The following is a 19,205-nucleotide window of genomic DNA, read 5'->3' on the forward strand; positions in this document are numbered from 1 at the left end:
TGTGTCATTGCAGCAGATTTCAATGCAAGACACCCTACAAGACCACCCATCTCCCATGCTACAGTCAGCAACCTGCTTGCTAAGTTTCATGAAACGGGTTCAGTGTTGGGTTTGCCAAAATGTGGACGCAAGAAAACTGTCACTAATGAAGAAACATCAGCTTCATTCAGCAAGAGCCCACAGCATAGCACTCACCGCATGTCACTGGAGAGTGGCATTAGTCGAACATCCCTTCGGCGGATATTAGCTACTCACAAATGGCACCCTTACAAACTCCAGCTGCTGCAGCATCTCAACGAGGATGACCCAGATCGGCGCACAGAATTTGCAGAATGGGCAAAACAAAAATTGGAACAGGACCCTCAGTTCATGCAGAAGATTTTGTTCAGTGATGAGGCAAACTTTTATGTGAATGGTGAAGTTAACAAACAAAACCACCGCTATTGGTCTGACACTAACCCACATTGGATGGATCCCTCCAAGACTGTTGGAACAACAGAAGTGATGGTTTGGTGTGGTTTAAGGGGTACAACGATAGTGGGTCCATTCTTCATCAATGGAAACCTCAAGGCCACTGGATATTTGAAATTGCCACATGATGATGTGTTTCCCTCTTTATGCACTGAAGCTGGCACGTTCCCTGAGTTTTTCCAGCAAGATGGTGCACCGCCACATTATGGGTGCCAGGTCCGAGCATTCCTAGATGAGCAGTTTCCTGGAAAGTGGATTGGTCGTCGTGGGCCAGTTGAATGGCCCCCAAGGTCTCCGGCAGAACCAGGCTCAGTGAGGGGCGGCCAGCTGCTGCGACCGGTTGGGGAGAGAGAAAGAAGATGGGATAAAGACCTGCTGTGGAAGAGAGACAGTGACGGAGTTTGTGACTCTGTGTTTATGTTTTAGTAGTTATTATTATTCTGGGTTTTGTTTTCATGTTCCTATGTGTTCCCCAGTCTGTGTGACGTTGTTGCGTTGTGTCATTGCGTGTATGTGTTTCCTGTTTTATTTTGAAGGTCTGCATCTTATGTGAGTGTTTTCAGGTTGCCTCCCTAGTCTCGTCACGTTAATCACTCCCAGCTGTGTCCCCCACCTGTGTGTGATCTCCCTGTGTTCTCTGAGTGTTTTTAAGTCTTGTCTTCTGTCTTAGTCGTTGCTGGTTCGTCTGTGTTGTTTCTCCTCGCTCTCCCTGCGTCTCTCCGTATGTATTTCCCCGGACCTCCTGCATCTTCGTTTCTGGTTTGTTTTGTTAGTTTTACCCAGTTTAGGTTTTCCTGTTTCACCTTCACCCACGCCATTGCTGTTTGTATTTTCTTTTGTTAAATAAATACTCATCTGCACCAGAGCTGCCGCATTTTGGGTCCTATCTCCAATTCCACACGTCTGCCACCGCGGACGTGACAAACAGAGGTTAATAACAGATATGATTCAGTGCAAAGAGGTCTATTAACACATAGTGAGTGAGAATCATGGAAATCCTCCGGCAGCCTACATCTATTGCAGCATAACTAATGGAGGATTCAGGGTCACCTGGTCCAGCCCTAAATATATACTTTACCAAAGAGGAAAGTTTTAAGCCTAATCTTGAAATCTTGTCTCCCGAATCCAAACTGGAAGCTGGTTCCACAGAAGAGGGGCCTGAAAACTGAATGTGTTCACTGACCGGTGTTGCCAGCTTTGGTGGCTCGTCTCCCGCTCGAAGAGGACCAAAAAGAGAACCATACAGTGTTCAGCTGCCTGGCTGTGCTCTACACACACAGCCCTGCTCTGGTACAGTAAAAACCACATTTACATTTGTTTACATTTCCAATGTAGAGGATGAGTTTAGATCACTGTGGTCCAAGCTTGTCGTCAGTTATAGAAACTGGATGTTGCACAGGAAAGTGTGTTTCCTTACATTTATTTTGTGTTGACAGAAGTCTTTGATTCATATTGATTATTAAAGAGCAGCTGTTCACATGTTTAGAAAGATGCTTTGAAAGGAAAAACTTCCAACCAATCATTTCTTTTATTAAATGTTAAATCAGTTATTCTTACAATCCAACACATGCAGAAACTTTGACATGCTCTGATGTCTTGAACTACTTCACATTGTGCATTTTGTCCCTAAATTTTAAAAATATTTTTAATTACACTTTTTTCTTAAATGTTTTTATTTATTTATTTTATCTCTTTCAGGTCGTGAATTTAATGAAACCCATAGTTGCTGCTTCCAGTCATGTCGTGGGCAACAAGGATGTTGATAAAGGTGAAGATTTCTATGGCCACATGCAGAATAACTCATCAGATTGCATGTTAAAATTCCTTTGAATGAACCCTCATGACTCAGAGCTTCATATCTAATGTCTCTTAGCATCGTGCACAGCACTCTCATCAGTATTTGGTTCTTTTGTAGTGATCTGTCTCCAGTGTTGACCTCTAACTCTCAGTTTGTTTCTCCTCCACAGAAAGCCAGAACATTTCAGTAGCACTCATGAGAAAGTTTGGCCAGAACCACAGTGCTGAGGTCCAAGCAGCTGTGACCTCACTTCCTGCACAGCAGAGACCCTTGTTAACGTGCATGCCGTGTTTACTTTTTCTTATGTTAGGAGTTCGGGTTCACCATCCTGTGTTCTGTATTTTGATTTCCTGCTTCACTATAAATCGCTGCTGCTGTTCTTTACGCGGTTTGGACACACTTCGTGCTTTGTTCTCAAGAGTGTGAAGTAATGGATTTAATCTGCTAAGGAGAGTTTTTCATTCCCATTGCTCTTTGGGAGTCAGCGGGCTTTAACCTGTGGAGAAACACGTGTGCTCTTGCTCCTTCAAACGGTTTTCTTCAGAGATTTCTCACTGTTTGTACACATGCTGAGTGGCTAGTTTTGAAAACACTTACTTTACCTTTACTACTCTGCTCAGAAATGCAACCTGTGACCTTACACAGCCCAAAAACTTATCCTAAAACATAAATTAACAAGGACAGAAGCTTTTTACAAATGCTTCAACAGTGTAATTCTAACAAGGTATGCAATACATCTAATGTCAGTTCAGAGGTATGAAGTGATGACACTTTGACATCACTGAATAAAAGCAGTCTTGTCATAATAAGCTTTGCTGTGGACAGTTGGCGCGTTAAACTTTTTCTTACAAATAAAAAAGGTAATCAGATGTTAAGTTTGTTCAGTTTTAGTTGTTCTCATCGTGTTGCTCCTCAGATCTCCCGTTGTCCCTGAGCCTGACTAAAGCTCGGCAGCTTGTTTTCAGGGCATGGCAATGCAGATATGAGCTAAATGTGACACAGCAAAGAAAAATCAGAATCAAGAAACCCTGAGCTGACTTTCATGGCTACAGACGTGACATTAAGAGCCTCACAGATCAAAAAAGTATGGGATTTAAACTGCTTCTAGACCTGCACACGTCTGTTTCCAGGGCAGGATATCCATTCCAGTGCAGCAGAAGGAGCGGTCAGTGTGGACCTCGGTGCTGTACAGGACCTCCTGGAGCTGCTTGTCTCCTGGCATCTGGGCTTTCACTCGTATCTGAAGGACAAAATAGGAAAATCAAGTTGCTCTCACTGTCACCTGATTTCCACAGACTGCCATCTGACCACATCCCTGCAGTTGGATCCCACCGCCGTACCTCTAGGATGGGTCTTCTTGGTGTCAACCCAAACCACCCTCTCCTTCAGCTCTGAGCTGAATATATACACATGATTGCTTCTTAAAAAACAAACAAAAACAAAAAAACGTCCCCACACGGAGTGAGACTCAGTCTTGGATGCCCAGATCAGCCAGTGTGGTGTCCAAGAAAGGGAAGGGTTGGTTTGCCAAGTTGGGCTGTACCTCGATGGGCAGTGTCACCAACATGGGGATATCCTGCTCCAGTCTGACGCGCAACATCTTGTTGTGGGACCCCGGGAGCTTCCTGTCTGCCGATCCGCCTCTTCGTCGGCCTGCTCCACAGTCGCCGCCTCCTCCAGAGAGCGTTTTGTGTCGTCTGCTGCCAGCTTGACTTGCTGATCTTTATCTCAGGAGGCAGTGGGTTTTTACCCTCTCCCCCTTTGATCCTGTGTGTTATCGTTTAAAACTCGCTATCTGCATCTTTTGGCTCCAGCACGTCTTTATTGTTAGAGTTGTTGCTTGCTGTGTTCTTCTGCAGGGTGCTGATGATTCATTGTTCTGCTTCTTCTGATGGTAAACGCCTCTGGAAAGCCTGAATATGTGAGCGCGTCTGATTCATACAGAGTTCTGCTCTGCCCCCCCCGGACTGATATATGCAGCCAGTGTGAATGTGTGTTATGTATCACTCACATGTTAGGTTCATTAGACTGACACAAGGGTGATGCACGGATGTTGGTGTTTTTAGGGCCAAGTGTGAAAGTGGAAGAAAGACAATTTCTTTTGAAATGTTAAAAGAACGTTGGAAATTTGATCAGAATACAGTAAAAATGAGAGAAACAGATATTTTTCTCAGATCATTGTGTTAAATTGTCATAATCGCCATGTTCTCTTTAAGACTATCAGCTCTACTCTAAACAACCCTGAAAGCCTCTGCTGACACATGTCATCAGTTCCTTTCTTTCTTTGTAAACAAGGTCGAGTCTGTCAGCAATAGTACTTCCTACAGATGACCCATCAGTGTTTATTCCATGACTGTAAACATGTTTCCATTTGTCACTTCAGTCTTTACTCTGAAATACAGGAAATGACATCATGGCTCAAAATCTTTGTCGTTCAAACAATTCTTTATTTAACAATATTTTAACTTTATTTAACAAAATACATTCAATAAAAACTTAAACAACAGAAAACTGATTTTTAATCCAACCACTGAAAAAAAAAGGTAACGACTGAACACAAACAGAAGAACAATTTATAAAGATTAAAATGGAACTACAGGAAGTTTGATTCATAGCCTCATTTGAACTTTAACTTTAACTTAAACTTAAGGAGAGCCGACCTGAACTCTGTGGAGCCTGATCTCCAGGGTTTTAAGTTGGACTCTGAAACCAGAGGATGTTTCTCTCTCTTCAGATTCGCTGTCGTCCTGTGATGGGAACGGTTTCAGCCCTGCGTGATCGCGCTGATGTTTGCACAGAGCAGATGATGAAGTGAATGTTTTGGCACAGTGGTAACAGTGAAACAGTTTATTAGTAACGTGGGATCGTTTGTGTGCAGAGTATGAACTGAGATTACTGAAGCTCTTGTCACACTGCTCACAGCTGTAGTTTCCTTCCATGTGTGTACGTTCATGCTCGTTACGATGACCTGACTGTGAGAAGCTTTTGTCACAGTGTCTGCACTTGTATGGTTTCGCTCCTGTGTGGACTCGTTTGTGTCTTTTAAGGTGACCTGCAGTGGTGAAGGATGACCCACACTGATCACAGAGGTGCTTTTTGACCCCACTGTGAAAGAGTTCATGTTGTTTTAACTCAGCTGATGTGGGGAAGCTTCTCCCACATTCTTTGCAGTATTTCAGTTTGTCTCCAGTGTGTTTACGTTGATGTATTTTTAGGCCGGCTTGCTGACTGAAAGTTTTTCCACAGATGTCACAACGAAAGTCTTTCCCACCACCACAGCGATGACAGGGTTGAGAAGTGGATCCATCTGTGTCGCTCTGCTTCTAAACAAAGACACAAAGACAGTGTAAGTCAGTCCTTCAACACTTTTATCCTGAAAGTCGCCTGAAATAAAGAGCATCTCTGCAGACGTCCAATTACATTTTACTGTTTCAATTAACACACTCAGTTTACTGGGCTACAATAACTACAATACTACCACCATAATACTACAGCAATACTTATTTAATATTACAGTAACATCTGACTTACACTTAAATGAAATGAAAACCTGAATAATGGCTCAGAGCTACTCTTCGGTGCAGTAGAAGTGCTAACATGCTAACACAATTTAATGAGCAGACTTGTTCCAAACAGTCAGACTGAACTTACAAGAATAAAATAAAAATACAAACCTCACAGTAACTGCACTTGTAGAGTCTCTTTCTGGTGTGGATCTGTTGGTGTTGTCTCAGGTACTGTGGAGTTTTAAAAGTCTTCTCACACAGGTCACATTGATAAGGTCTCTCCTCAGTGTGGGTAAACATGTGGTGTTGTAACTCTGTGTCTGTTGTAAAGTATTTGCCACACTGATCACACCAGTACACATCTTCTCCGGAGTGAATGCGTAGGTGTATATTTCGGTACCCTAGCTGGCTGAAAGTTTTTCCACAGATGTCACAGCTGTATGCCTTAACTCCAGAGTGGGTAACTAGATGACTCTGTAAGTTGCTACTTCGAGTAAAAGCTCTGCCACACTGATCACAGCTGTAAGCTTTAACTCCACTGTGGACGACTTGGTGTGTTTTTAGGGCATTCTTCCAGGAAAACGACTTTCCACACAAGTCACAGCTGAACGGTCTCTCTCCAGTGTGGATGAGCTGATGTTGTTTTAGTTTAAACTTCCAGGTAAAATCCTTCCCACACTCGTCACAGGTGTATTTTTTCTCTCTCTTTCTTCTGTGAGGTTTGTCGGCCTCCTGAGAGCGCTGACTTCTCGGTCCACGTTGGTCCTGCAGTGACAGAGATACAAACAGAGGCAGTGAGTGAAATGCAGTCATTAAACAAACTGAAGCTTCAAACTCCCTCCATTAACACTAGTTTTAAACCTGAAGGTGGAGTGTGGCACCAAACACCACCAGAACCTGAACGACTGCAGGTGCTGATAAGTTGCGGTCGCGGTATTTCAACATCTAGTTAGCAATACAGAAGACGAGCGAGAATAAATGGAGTAATATTGTTTATGTGGCAGGTAATTTCAAATGCAGCGATTCTATCAGCCCAACAAACATCAGCAAACACACAAACTGTTTGTGTGCAGTTTGTCTCACAATGTGATGTAAAGACTGCAGTAAAATCCTCTGCAGGTTAGTGCAGGATAAGCAGGCAAGTTTACTGTAATGTGATGGATTTAAGTAAAGAACAGTGTGTGACTGGTGCACAGTGACTGTGGTGCTCATGTCAGAGTTAGATTACATCAAGTGTAGCAGAGATTAACTTAAACTTAAGCTCATGATGCTGACATTCATTCACTGAGCTCCACCCACATACCAACAGTATAGTGTCTAATATAAAGACAGTGTACTGTCAGTGTAGAGAAAGGAAATCAGCCAGGACAACTCGTGAAACATCTGCTGACATCTGGATGAATTCACAGAGAGCAGCAGGTCAGCTGATCACAGCCTGTACATTAAAAAAATCTACTGGAGCTCTCAATAGAAATGATTGTGAGCTGTGACCCTTTTCCCCACACTGAGCCACTACAGCTGATTTTAGGGTTGAATCCTGCTGAATCCCACTTTAACATCTTCCTGCTCATTTTGATGTTTAGAGGCAACGTCACCGTCTAAGATGTAGGCATTGTATACATTGTATACATTATTTCTACATTACATTAATATTGCACAAGGTTCACTTAGTTTAGCATAAAATATACATATCAGTACTTCAGCTTTTAATGGAGTATTTCTTAACACTAGTATCTGTCACCTTCTGTGTTGAGCTCATTGTTTTCTCTGCAGTGGCTGAGCTGAGTCCAAGTAGCTGAAATTTCCTCTGCTGCTCCGTCAGACTCTTCTCCTCCTCCTGATCAGCTGGGACACAAAACAGAACTTTGTTAAGCTCCACACTGCACTGAAGAGTCAAAGTGTCTCATATGTTCATCTGAGAACACACAGAACACATTTTAGCTTCCCTGGGTGGACAACTTGTTTGAAACAAACACAAAAGGTTTGAGCACCGATACCAAATTCAGCAGTATGACACACCAGTACCAGGAGAGCAATTCCTCTTTAAAATATGCCCTGGCCAAGAAAAAACCCAACAATATACGTGTGCCGTGAGAAATGATAGATAGATAGATAGATAGATAGATAGATAGATAGATAGATAGATAGATAGATAAAATTTATTTCAAACATGCAAATATAATTGAAATAACAACAGAAAAAAATAAAAATAACAAAACTTAAAAATCATCAAGTTTTCATGTAAATATCTATGTCTACAGAATGTGTGTGCTCGAAAAGGAGTAGGATGAAGTTTTCTTGTTCCTACCCCCTTATTTCAAATTTCATTGCTTACAAATCCATATCCAGGATTCAACATTATTTGATCATATATTTAACTATGTACAAGTCTAACACATTGAACATACACAAATAAAACCATTTTCAGCACGTAAACCAGAACAACAACAAACTACATTTTTTACATAAACTAATCACTCTGTTTATAACAGCCGCTTAATCTCTGAGTTTATTTTCTATCTATGTGACAAAAACCTTAATGAACACTTAAGGTTGGGTTACTCAGGCCTTGATTTATAAAAAATGAGGACACAATGAGACAACTCAGTCACTGAGAGGAAGATTTCCTATATTCATGCAATTTATTATTTTTTGAACAATCCTGTGAATTTTTGTATTGATGTACTTGTCTTGATTTCATCTGTATATCCGAGTGGGTGTAGAAATCTGAGCCTCATCACAACTTTGCGCTGATAAAGGCAGCTGTGTTTTAGCCTGGAACACATTTATTTTTACATTTCTCATAAATGTATTTCATTATAGCACTTTTACCGCCAACATGTTGGGTCTTTTGGAGCCGGAAGTGACCTTATATGGAAGAAGGGTGGCGCTAGCTAGCTTAGTTAGCAAGCTGCATTCATAAGCTGTGCAGGTGCCACAGAGATGCTAAGTAGCCTTAATAACAGGCTAATAAAACAACAGAAACTCTGATTACAATGAGCTCATTTAAAAGCTTTCTTCTAATAAAATTATTTTCTTCTCTGTGTTTCACAACCTTTTGCTGATATCTTTCTGTAAATTAGTTTAAAGCAGCTTGAGTCAATTTAGTCAGATTTTTTTTTCCAACTGGTTCACAAAAACTTGAGAAGAGACACCGAGGAGAGCAACAGAAAGCCTCATTCAGGAGCTAAACTCAAGATTAACTAGACTCGGATTAATATTAGCTCGGTGCTTACCTTTAAATCAGTCTTGACAATAATCGGAGAGAAAAACGCCATAAAGCGGGAACTCGGCTTCTTCTTCTTCTGCTCTTGTATTTTTTGGCGGTTAAAGCTTTAAGGCGCATTACCGCCACCTGCTGGACTGGACTTTTCATGTCCCAAACATCATCAATTGGGCACAAATTTGTTGGAGTTTCTGTTAATAAAAAAGATGGAATTCAAGGATCTTGTTATTTGGTTTGTTTGTTTTCACCATTTACTCTACAATTTTCTGCCAGTGTATAGCAAACCCCACAGCTCAAATCAATGAAGAATTTAGTATTTTTAACATATTGCTTAAGCTGGAACCAGCAGCTATATAGGCCTAATTTTTAATCCAAACATGTGATAGAGGTTTACCACCAGGAGAAGCAGACTGTAAATAAAAGACTGTGCTACTGAAAACTGTTAGTCTGACTTTGGATTGTAAATATGTTTCCTTTTGTCACTTCTGTATTTGTATATGGCTCAAACTATTTGTTATGAAAGCAAAACAAACAAACTGATGTTGTATAAATTGATTCAGGATTATTTACTTCGAGTCCAGAAATCATAGCTGTCTCATCAGATCCAGTTGTGACATTAGCTATAGTTTCCGCGGAGGGTACTTGGTTCTGTATGACAGCACAGCTTTTAGGTTGAATTCAAGCGCTTGAGTACAGCCTGATAATTAGAGGCCTGCAAACTGTTTGCTGATGAACTTTGGAAGTAAAAGTACAGACAGCTATAGAAGACACAGGACACGAGATGGGTTCATTATTTCTTTTGAGTTCCATGTAACAATCCGTAAGTCTGTAATTAATGAATGTGCCATTTAATCTTGGCTGCAGCCAAGATTAAATGGCACATTCATTAAATGGCTAAAATGGGTTGGCTGCTGTTCAGCATTTAGCACAAGTCAGCTTTTGATCAGAAAGTTTTCTGGTTTGATCCCTGGCTGCTCCAGTCTGCAGGCGAAATATCCTTGGACAAGATTGTAATCCCAAGCTGCTTTCTGATGCATCCATTGGAGTGTGAATGCTTTATAGAGTTTGTGAAACAGTTGTACGTGTGGTCAGATTGTTTTGTATTTGTGTGTGGATTGAAGCACATGTCTGAGAGCACATCAATCACTGCACATATTTTTTAAAATCTTAGTTTAAATAAAGTTTTTGATTATTTATTATAAAAAAGAGATGATATATATATAATGCAGTGGGCACTCCACCAGCTAACATGTCAGTTAATTTGACACATTGATTTATTTATCATTTCTTTTTCTCTCTCAGCTTTTCAGCTCCATATTTTTGCCATTTCTTCCACACTCAACTCTGTTCTACAAGGTGAGCCCACAGTTAATGTAGGAGAGGGCAGGTGGCATTAAGAGGTTTGATTGGGCAATCTAGGGCCCAGTTAGTTCTTCCTTTTGGTGAAAGCTGGGCTCTTCAGTTCAGCATGGTACAGCTCCAAAGATTCTGCAACATCAAACCCTCTGTCTGCTAATGTTACATCACCTGGGCTGAGGCAGTCCAGGTAATTGCAACAGTTTCTTGAAATTAGTTAATTTAGATATAAACAGAGTGACAGTTTACAGATTCAAACATGTCTCAGAGAAAACAGAAAAAAACAGTAAAGCCCAACTCTCCTCTTTGTGATCAGGAAGACAAAATTCAACTTCCTGATCAAGTAGACAAATCATTCAACCAGCTTCTAGAAAAGGAAGATATTCAAAAGTTGAAAGAAATGGAACTCCTAGACAGGGAAGAAACTTTGAGCTCCAAGCAAAGCTTGATAAAGCACTAGAAAAACTAGTGCTGAAGGACAAAAAGAATCAGGAGCTGCAAGTAAAGCTTGATGAAAGACCGCACACAAATGAAGAGTTTCTTCAAGAAAAAAGGCTACAGGAGATAAAACAGAAGGAAATGGATTTCAAGCTCCAGGACATGGAGAAACACAACAAAGGCGTGCAAATCAAGCTTAATGAAGCTCTGCAAAAAAATTAAAGAACTCCTCCAAGAAAAATAACAACAGGACATGAAGCAGTGCAAACTCCAAGGCATGGAGGAAAAATACAAAGCGCTTCAGGTAAAGCTTGATAAAACACTGAACAAAAATAAAGAGTTGCTTCAAGAACAAAAGCAACAAGAAATTAAACAGAAACAAACGGACTGCAAGCTTGAAGACGTGCAGGAAAAATACACAGCGCTGAAAATGAAACTTGATAAAGCACTGCAAAGAAATAAAGATTTCCTTCAAGAGAAAGAACAGCAAGACATGAAACAGAAACATCTGGATTGCAAACTTCAGAACATCGAGAAACACAACGAAGGCTCGCAAGTAATGCTTGATGAAGCTCTGCAAAAGAATAAAGAAATCCTTGAAGAGAAAGAAAAACTGGACCAGAGAGACACGCAGTGCCAACTCCAAGGTGTGCAGGAACAATACGGAGCGCTGCAGGTAAAGCTTGATGAAACACTGCACAAATATCAAGAGCTGCTTCAAGACCAAGAACAACAGGAAATAAAGCAGAAAGAAGACAAAGAAATTCTCCAGGACTTTGAGAGGAAAAACCAAAACCTGCAAGAACTTTATAACAAACTGAACTACAAAACACCTGAACTGGAAGAGGAAAAGGAAAAACTGCAAAACCAATGCTCAGAGATGCAGAGTAAGCTCAATGACATGCTGAGAAAAAACACAGAAGTCGAGGAACTTTCAGACAACGTGAAATGCAAAAACACTGAGATGCAGCTGTTTTGCGGCAGTCCAGACGTTGATTTGAGAAGAAGCCACGGCATGGAGATCACCTGAGAAGGTGCCAGGAGAAAGAGCCAGGCCTTTGCTTGTGAAAATAGAGCACGCAGAAGCAATGGACCCAGCTATGTCCTGACAAAATTAGGCACATATTCAGTAAACATGGCATCCTTCAATTGCTCTCTTAGCCACCCCAGACGTGTAGTCATCCAGGATCCTGTCTGAGTACCGCCAATGACTGATGCGTCTGACAAATGCTGATTGCTTTGCAAGAGGATCGGGATTGGAGGGACAGCGGATTTCACCGGGAATGGGACAACAGCAGAAATAGCTTCAAACATCAAACATTACTGCATGAAAAGCACAAAGAGTGGACACATTTCATTGTTTGGAACACTGCTTTTCACTTCAGCTCTTTGCATGTAAAAACTTTGCTCTTCTCCACAGCTGGCTGACGGACACGCAAAAGCGCAAGAGTGGCCACAGAGCCACTATGCCGGCCTTTGTACACTCTCTCCATCTAATGATAGAGAGGAAGGATACATTCACTACTTCTAGCCTCCACTATTCAAATTCAGTATTTTCACAGCGTCCTAAAAGCTTCCTGAAAAGCCTTTACACTATTTTCCAAAACGCTGCTGTGCTGCCCCTTTAATCCTCCTCAGTTCCCTCAGTTTGAGATCCTTCCTGGGCTTGGTGTCATGGTACTCCAAGTTTTGCCAAACTTTGCAACTGTTGTAGCCCCTATGTGTGGCTGTGCTAACGACAAGAACACTTTCACATGGACTTCAGGTGCACAAGCGAGCTTTGAAGAAGTAAAAAAACTCCTGGTGAATAGTCCTGCACTGGCACTGTTTGACCCTGCCTTGCGTGTTGTGATCTCTACTGATGCAAGTGACTATGGGCTTGGTGCTGTATTTGCTCAAGTGCAACCTGATGGCACAGAAAAACCTGTGGCGTTTGCTTCCCGCACACTGTCTGCAACAGATCAAAAGTACTCAACTGTTGAAAAAGAAGCTTATGCTTGTGTGTGGGCTGCAGAGAAATGGAGAACGTATTTGTGGGGCCGACGTTTCACTCTGCGGACAGACCACCAAGCTCTGACAACGCTGCTGAGCACCAAAGGGTTTAATAGGGTTGGCATGCGCATCGCCCGCTGGTCTGCCCGCCTCCTGTGTTTTGACTATGATGTTATTTGCCGCCCAGGTTCTCAGAACTATACAGCTGACTGTCTCTCTCGCCTGCCCCTGCCTGTTTCTTCCCATCCCACATCAGATTCAGATCATGAAATGGTAGCCCAAGTTTCTGCTGCCATGTCCTCACTTCCAGTTGCGGACTTTGACTCTGCCTGTTCAACTTGCCCTGAACTGGTTGCTTTGCGTTCACAAATACAAAGTGGCTGGCCTGCCTCAATCAAAGCACTTGATGTCACGCTTGCACCTTACTACAAAATCCGTAATGAACTCTCAACCCTAAGTGATTATGTTCTCAGAGGCTCAAGGCTCATTGCACCACTTTCAGTGAGACCTAAACTGATTGCACTGGCACATGAAAGTCACCATTGTGCGCACAAAACAAAGATTAAGAGATCTCTACTGGTGGCCAAAAATGGACTCACAAGTTCAGTCTGCCATAACCTCATGCCTCCTTTGCCAGTCCAATGACAAAACTGCACATACTAATCCTGCTCCTCTCCAACCCGTCCCACTGCCTGATGGACCGTGGAAAAAACTTGGTCTTGACATTGTTGGGCCTTTTGATACTGCAATACCTGCTTGTAGATACGTCATAACATTGACTGACTACTACTCCAAATGGCCTGAGCTTGCCTTTTCACCTTATGCTACTACTGATGATGTCATTCAGTTCCTCTCATCTGTCTTTAGTCGTCATGGCAACCCAGAGAACATCATAACTGACAATGATGCACAGTTCACCTCTGTAATGTTCACCTCATTCCTCCAGAATAGAGGCATCTCCCACAGCAGAACATCTGTCTACTACCCAGCTGCAAACGGAGCAATCGAACGGTTTCATCGTGCCCTCCGCACCTGTATCCAGACATCAATCCAGCAGTCGAAACCATGGAAGGCGACTGTGCTGGATTGGCTTCAAGTTTACTGTGCAACACCGCATGCAACTACTTCCCTCTACTTCCCTCTCCCTAAGAACTCCTGTGTGGCAGGAAGATGCATACTATACTGGATGTACTCCCTTTGCCTCCTGCTGTGTCTCCACTGGATACGTTGCACGTCACTCAGTTCAGAAATATCAGTTGAAAATGCAACGTTACACTGATGGTAGGCGTCACGCACGGAAACCTTCTTTTCTACCAGGAGAGAGTGTGAGGATAAGGAAACCCCACCATGTTCCCAAAGGACATCCCAGATTTACCCCTCCTGTAACAGTAACAAAAGCCAAAGGCTTGAATGCCTTCTTGCTGAGTGATGGAAAGAGTTGGAATGCCACTCATCTAGCACGCTGTCGCCCAGTGACTGAAAAGAACGCTGACACTGCTAGGCTGCACCACACTCAGACTGGCTCACCTACTGCCAGAAGACTGCCACGCGTCAAGTACAAGCCTCGCTGGCACAAAGACTATATTGTAGCATAATAGGTTGCTTCCTCTCTGTGCAGGGGGATGACTGAAGGGATCACCTTGCTAATCCTTGCTGTCCAAACTGGCCTCATTGAGCTGCAGGTCATCCACAGAGCCTTCCTCCTCTCTATCATCCTCTTTATTGTTGTTGCTTCCATCCTGCAGTCCATGCTGGAGATACCTGAGTCCTAGCCCTGGGAGCATCTAGAGGCAATTAAGATAATATACCAAAGACTTTTTTCATGTGTTTATTTTTAAGAAAACTCTGTGTCCCACTGTTTGTTTTATTTTTTACTGATCATAAACAACCAGAGGTGTGGACTCGAGTCACATGACTTGGACTCGAGTCAGACTCGAGTCATTAATTTTATGACTTTAGACTTGACTTGAAAAAATGTTCTAAGACTTGTGACTTGACTTGGACTTTTACACCAATGACCTGGGACTTGAATTGGACTTGAACCGGTTTACTTGAAAAGACTTGATATTTCACCCCAAATATAAAATTTAACACGCATATTATATAGAGATTGAAAATGTGACGTCATTCAGGGGTAAAACCGCAAAGGATTCTGGGAACTCGTGGCAAGAGGTACTAGCGCACGCAGGCTTTCAATTGAAATCACAGCGATAAAAAAGAAACACAAAAATGGCAAGAAGCTGTTGTATTATTAACTGCAATAGCCGGTCGCATGACAGCCACGGGAAGCCGACGGGTAAAGAGATCGGTTGTTATCGGATTACGTCGTTGAAGAGAAATTGTTCGAGCCATGTTTCCGAAGTAACAATGAGGCGACGGGTGGCCTGGATTGCAGCCATTCAAAGACCAAATATAACGTCCCAGAACCCTCCAGCTCACAGGTTAGTCTGCTCCAAGCATTCCCACAAAGGTCAGTCTGCTGTTGTAGTTAATGCGTCATTTTCATAACATAATTGATGATATAGGTTACAAGCAAGTCTGGCGCTGAACAGAAATTGTCGCTCCTTTGTTTGTTGTGCATAAATAGTGAATTGTCCTGACACAATATTGCGTTTCGCTTCTGTTATTTTGGTACATTGACAAAAACATATACTTTTATTCACAGGATAAAACAGGTTTTTTGTATCACTAATTGCCCAGTACGATTACAGCATACAGTATTGTTGTCACTGCTACATTTCTGTAACGCGTACCAGAAATTATTTCCACTGCTAATTAATTACCGTTGAGCTTAAAGGTCCTATTAATAAACGGTTAACGATTGTGTATTTATGAAGACGATTTGTGAGACTGGTAAACTTATGATACGTACGATGGTCTTTCGTTCTACACGGTGCATTTCAAGGTCCTGCACCCATCCGTCGGTAAACTGTACCTGGGCTTGTTGCAGTGACCGGAAGTTACTATCGTGCCAAACTAGGTATCCCCGACAGAATTTGTTTCCCCTGCGTCGGGAGCACACGCTGGACTGTCCAAATCACGGACAAACAGTATCCCACATTGTTGATTTTTAGTTTACAAACACTTCTTATAATGACTGACTACTCCTGACATTTTTGAGATCTTAGCTCTTTATACAACGAAGTTATAGTGGGATACAAATAATATCAGGCTGGTCCTGCCACAATTTGTTCCCCCTGTGTAAATCACGGACAAACAGTATCCCACATTGCTGATTTTTCGTTCACAAACACTTCTTATTATGACGCATTTCTCCTGAAACTTTGGAGGATTTAGCTCTTTATATAATAAAGTTACAGGAGAATAAAAATAGTTATTAGCCAAAATGTTTATGGTTTATTAAAATAATCCCATCTGATACCCCGTGAGCAATAAATATATAATTTTCTGTTGTAACCCTCAAACTGAATGGTAATGTAACGATACTAATTTTTCACAAAATGAAAACATCAGTACTTCCTGCATGCTCCCAGCACAGGGGAAACAAATTCTGTCGGGGATACCTACTTTGGCACGACACCGGTCCTACAACCGCATCCAAGAATAACATGCAGCTTATCTCAGAACTGTCGGTGAAAATTATCCTTGGAGCTAGGTTTAATTGAGCTGCATTTTAAAGAGGTGCAATTTCACAATTTGTGTATATTTTCTAAGTTCACTATTTTGTCATGTGTTGAGAAAAAGACAGATTTAAAAATTACATGGTCTAATATTTACATTTAGCATAACTGCAACATTATTTTTTCTTTTTTTTCTTTTTAAAGACTCGAAAGGACTTGAAATTCAAAATTTCAGACTTGTGACTTTACTCGGACTTTTACACCAGTGACTTGAGACTCGACTCTGACTTGCCTGACATTACTTGAGACTTACTTGAGACTTGCAAAACAATGACTTGGTCCCACCTCTGTAAACAACTATTAATAACTATGGGCAGTTAGTTAATTATCACAGAATTCATTATCTATGGTCATCAGTACAACTCATGCTAACATCATAAGTTAAGTAATACTACGGTGTACTGTCCTTCTTTCTTCATTCTTAAACAGGCAGTTTGTCTTTTTGACATCAATAAATGTAATCTGACTGAATGTGTGTTTGCAAAGCCTGTTATCAACCTGACTGCTTTCTCATACGCTGGTTTTGCTGCCCGTCCCGTAGGAGTTTGTGGAAGCACTTCCGTGCAGTTTCTCTCTGTCCCTTCCTGCTGATCTTTCCAGCGTACATGGCTTTTATGATCTGCCAGTTCTTCCACACGGACTTCTGGCTTCTCATCATCATCTCCTCCTCAATCCTCACCTCTCTCCAGGTAACACACAACCGCATCGCAGTGTGCAAAAACATTAAATTAAATAGTTTAAACTTGCTCTACCCAAACAGTTCAGGCCAGTAATAATTAAACATGTATATTTGCTTGTTTTTTAATTCCATAATAACTCTGAAACACTCTACCGCCAGGTGCTTGGCACTCTGTTGACCTGTTGTTCTCTTCATGGTGGAGGAGTTTTGTAAAGCTCCAGTGGAGAACATGGATGAAGTCATATATTGTGTAAATGGGACCTACAGATTGCTGGAGTTTCTGGTATGTGTCACACACACGTACAGCAACTCTTTGCTAAGTTCTGACTGTAAACCAACACTGTCATGTAATGCATCAGCACTGTCTCTGCCTCACTGTCAGTGATTTGTTACCTCACCAGGTTGCGGTGTGCTGTGGTGTATCAGAGAGTGTATTTGGCGAGTGGAGTATGATGGGAAGCACCATCATCTTGGTCCACTCATACTATAACGTCTGGCTCAGAGCCCAGCTGGGCTGGCAGAGCTTCCTGCTCAGGAGAGATGCTGTAAACAAGATAAAAAGCCTCCCCACAGCTAGCAATACACAGCTGGAGCAGTATAACGACATCTGTGCTATACCTTGTGTGTCACCTCTGACACCAACAACTGCAGCAAGCGTTTGGTGCTAGAGGTCACATTTTGAGTTTGTGAAGCTATTTAAGGTAGACACACGTAATTAGCGGCAGCTGTGTTGTTGATCGGGAGGAAGCAAACAGTTTGTGACCGCTGCGCTGCTGTTAAATCCTAGAAATAAAGAATCTGAAGGACAAGATGAGTAAGGCTGGAGTTATTGGACTGTATCAAGTTTAATAACTTCATGCATACCAGTGACATCGCGTCACCCCCGCCAACGAACACCCCAGTGGCTTCAAGCCTGGGCTTAGCCTCTACAGGAGAGGTTTCAGCCATGTGTGTCCATCACAAGCCCACCACCATGATCTCAGGCCTTGAGGCAACAATCACGAAAACTAATCTTAACTGAGAGTGTTGGATGTCCTCATTGTTGCAGAGCACATGGACAGCATACTCACCTGGTTCTGTGGGCCAGCAGCACATGTCACACCATTCATCACCCTTGTCATCACATTCAATCTTGGTCTGAGAGAAACCTGAAGACAGAAACGTTCAATGATAAAAACACACAGTGGAATAAAATTGTGAGAAGTCATCAGTTGATGCAGTTTAAGGACACTTGTTGTTCTGTGCAGTCTCACCTGGAGCTCACGCTTCTAGTTCATGCCATCATGACCAAAGATTCTTCAAATAATAGTTTAAAGATGTCCATGAATGCACTGCTAACTGCTCTTCACCCTGATAAAAATCAACATGCATTTAGAATAAGAAACACTTTTACAAAACCAAAAGCTTCACTGTACTTAGTGATTTATATGTCTAAGAAACAGGTTCAGTTTGTAACTGAGAGAGCGGCTCAGTGGTGCTGAATTATATTTCCAATAGAAACACAATTTCATATGTTGTAGTAACAACACACTGCCACAAGATGGCAGCCTAGGCCTACTTTACCATGCTGTTCCAGTCAAAAAGAAAAAGTGACAGAGCCTTGAAAGAGTGACAGAGACACTTTTTATGAACTCATCTGTAATGTGTCACCTTTTCTGTAGGATGAAGAAGTGCTTCCCTTCTTTTAAAGTAAATACAGGCTTACAAAGATCCTCTAAACATGTTTCTGAAATAATCCTAAACACAATCACTAAATCAAAAATGCAAGAAACTATTTATTTAATCACTCTTCTTAACTTAATTCCTTAACTTAGTAAAAAAAAAAAAATAGACAAGAACTTTTCTGCTGTCTCACCTCTGTCAGTTTTCATGCTGTTGCAAGAACAGGTGGAGGTGCAGGTGGAACTCTGACTTCAGTGTGGTTTGTATGTGCAGGCAGGAGTGTGACATCTCAGGACAGCAGAGGATTGTTGAGCACGGTGACTCCTGCTGCGACGCCCCCGTCTGACTGTCCTGAGCTCTTGGTCCTCAGCAGACGGCCCACACACTCATTCGTCAAGTTAGTCAGCCATAACCTGCTGACAACTTGTATCTGGTA

General features: G+C 41.9%; 1 protein-coding gene and 1 long non-coding RNA gene across 2 annotated transcripts; one reads left to right on the forward strand and one right to left on the reverse strand.

The window, feature by feature from the left end:
* Positions 1 to 1,160: 1,160 nt before the first annotated feature.
* Positions 1,161 to 3,590, forward strand: LOC143419149 (uncharacterized). The gene is made up of 4 exons (XR_013099125.1): positions 1,161 to 1,401; positions 1,609 to 1,761; positions 2,170 to 2,239; positions 2,439 to 3,590. It is a non-coding gene; the product is annotated as an uncharacterized LOC143419149 (long non-coding RNA).
* A 1,037-nt stretch (positions 3,591 to 4,627) lies between these two features.
* LOC143419090 (uncharacterized) lies at positions 4,628 to 18,978 on the reverse strand. The gene is made up of 5 exons (XM_076885370.1): positions 18,963 to 18,978; positions 18,178 to 18,255; positions 7,517 to 7,620; positions 5,944 to 6,540; positions 4,628 to 5,592 (listed from the first exon to the last, which is right to left on the reverse strand). The coding sequence occupies exons 1-5, from the start codon at positions 18,976 to 18,978 to the stop codon at positions 4,915 to 4,917; spliced, it is 1,473 nt and encodes a 490-aa protein (XP_076741485.1). The 3' UTR covers positions 4,628 to 4,914.
* Between the last annotated feature and the right edge of the window lie 227 nt (positions 18,979 to 19,205).

Source organism: Maylandia zebra, linkage group LG6 (assembly GCF_041146795.1).
Source record: "Maylandia zebra isolate NMK-2024a linkage group LG6, Mzebra_GT3a, whole genome shotgun sequence".
Taxonomy (NCBI): Eukaryota; Metazoa; Chordata; class Actinopteri; order Cichliformes; family Cichlidae; genus Maylandia; species Maylandia zebra.

What these genes read in the sequence shown, in the direction of transcription:
- LOC143419090 (XM_076885370.1), bottom strand. An exon ending in CTGCTGGCCCACAGAACCAG is followed by an intron (nt 7,621 to 18,177) that starts GTGAGTATGCTG and finishes TTTGTGTCCCAG; the next exon opens with CTGATCAGGAGGAGGAGAAG. An exon ending in ACAAGTGCAGTTACTGTGAG is followed by an intron (nt 5,593 to 5,943) that starts GTTTGTATTTTT and finishes GTCTTTGTTTAG; the next exon opens with AAGCAGAGCGACACAGATGG.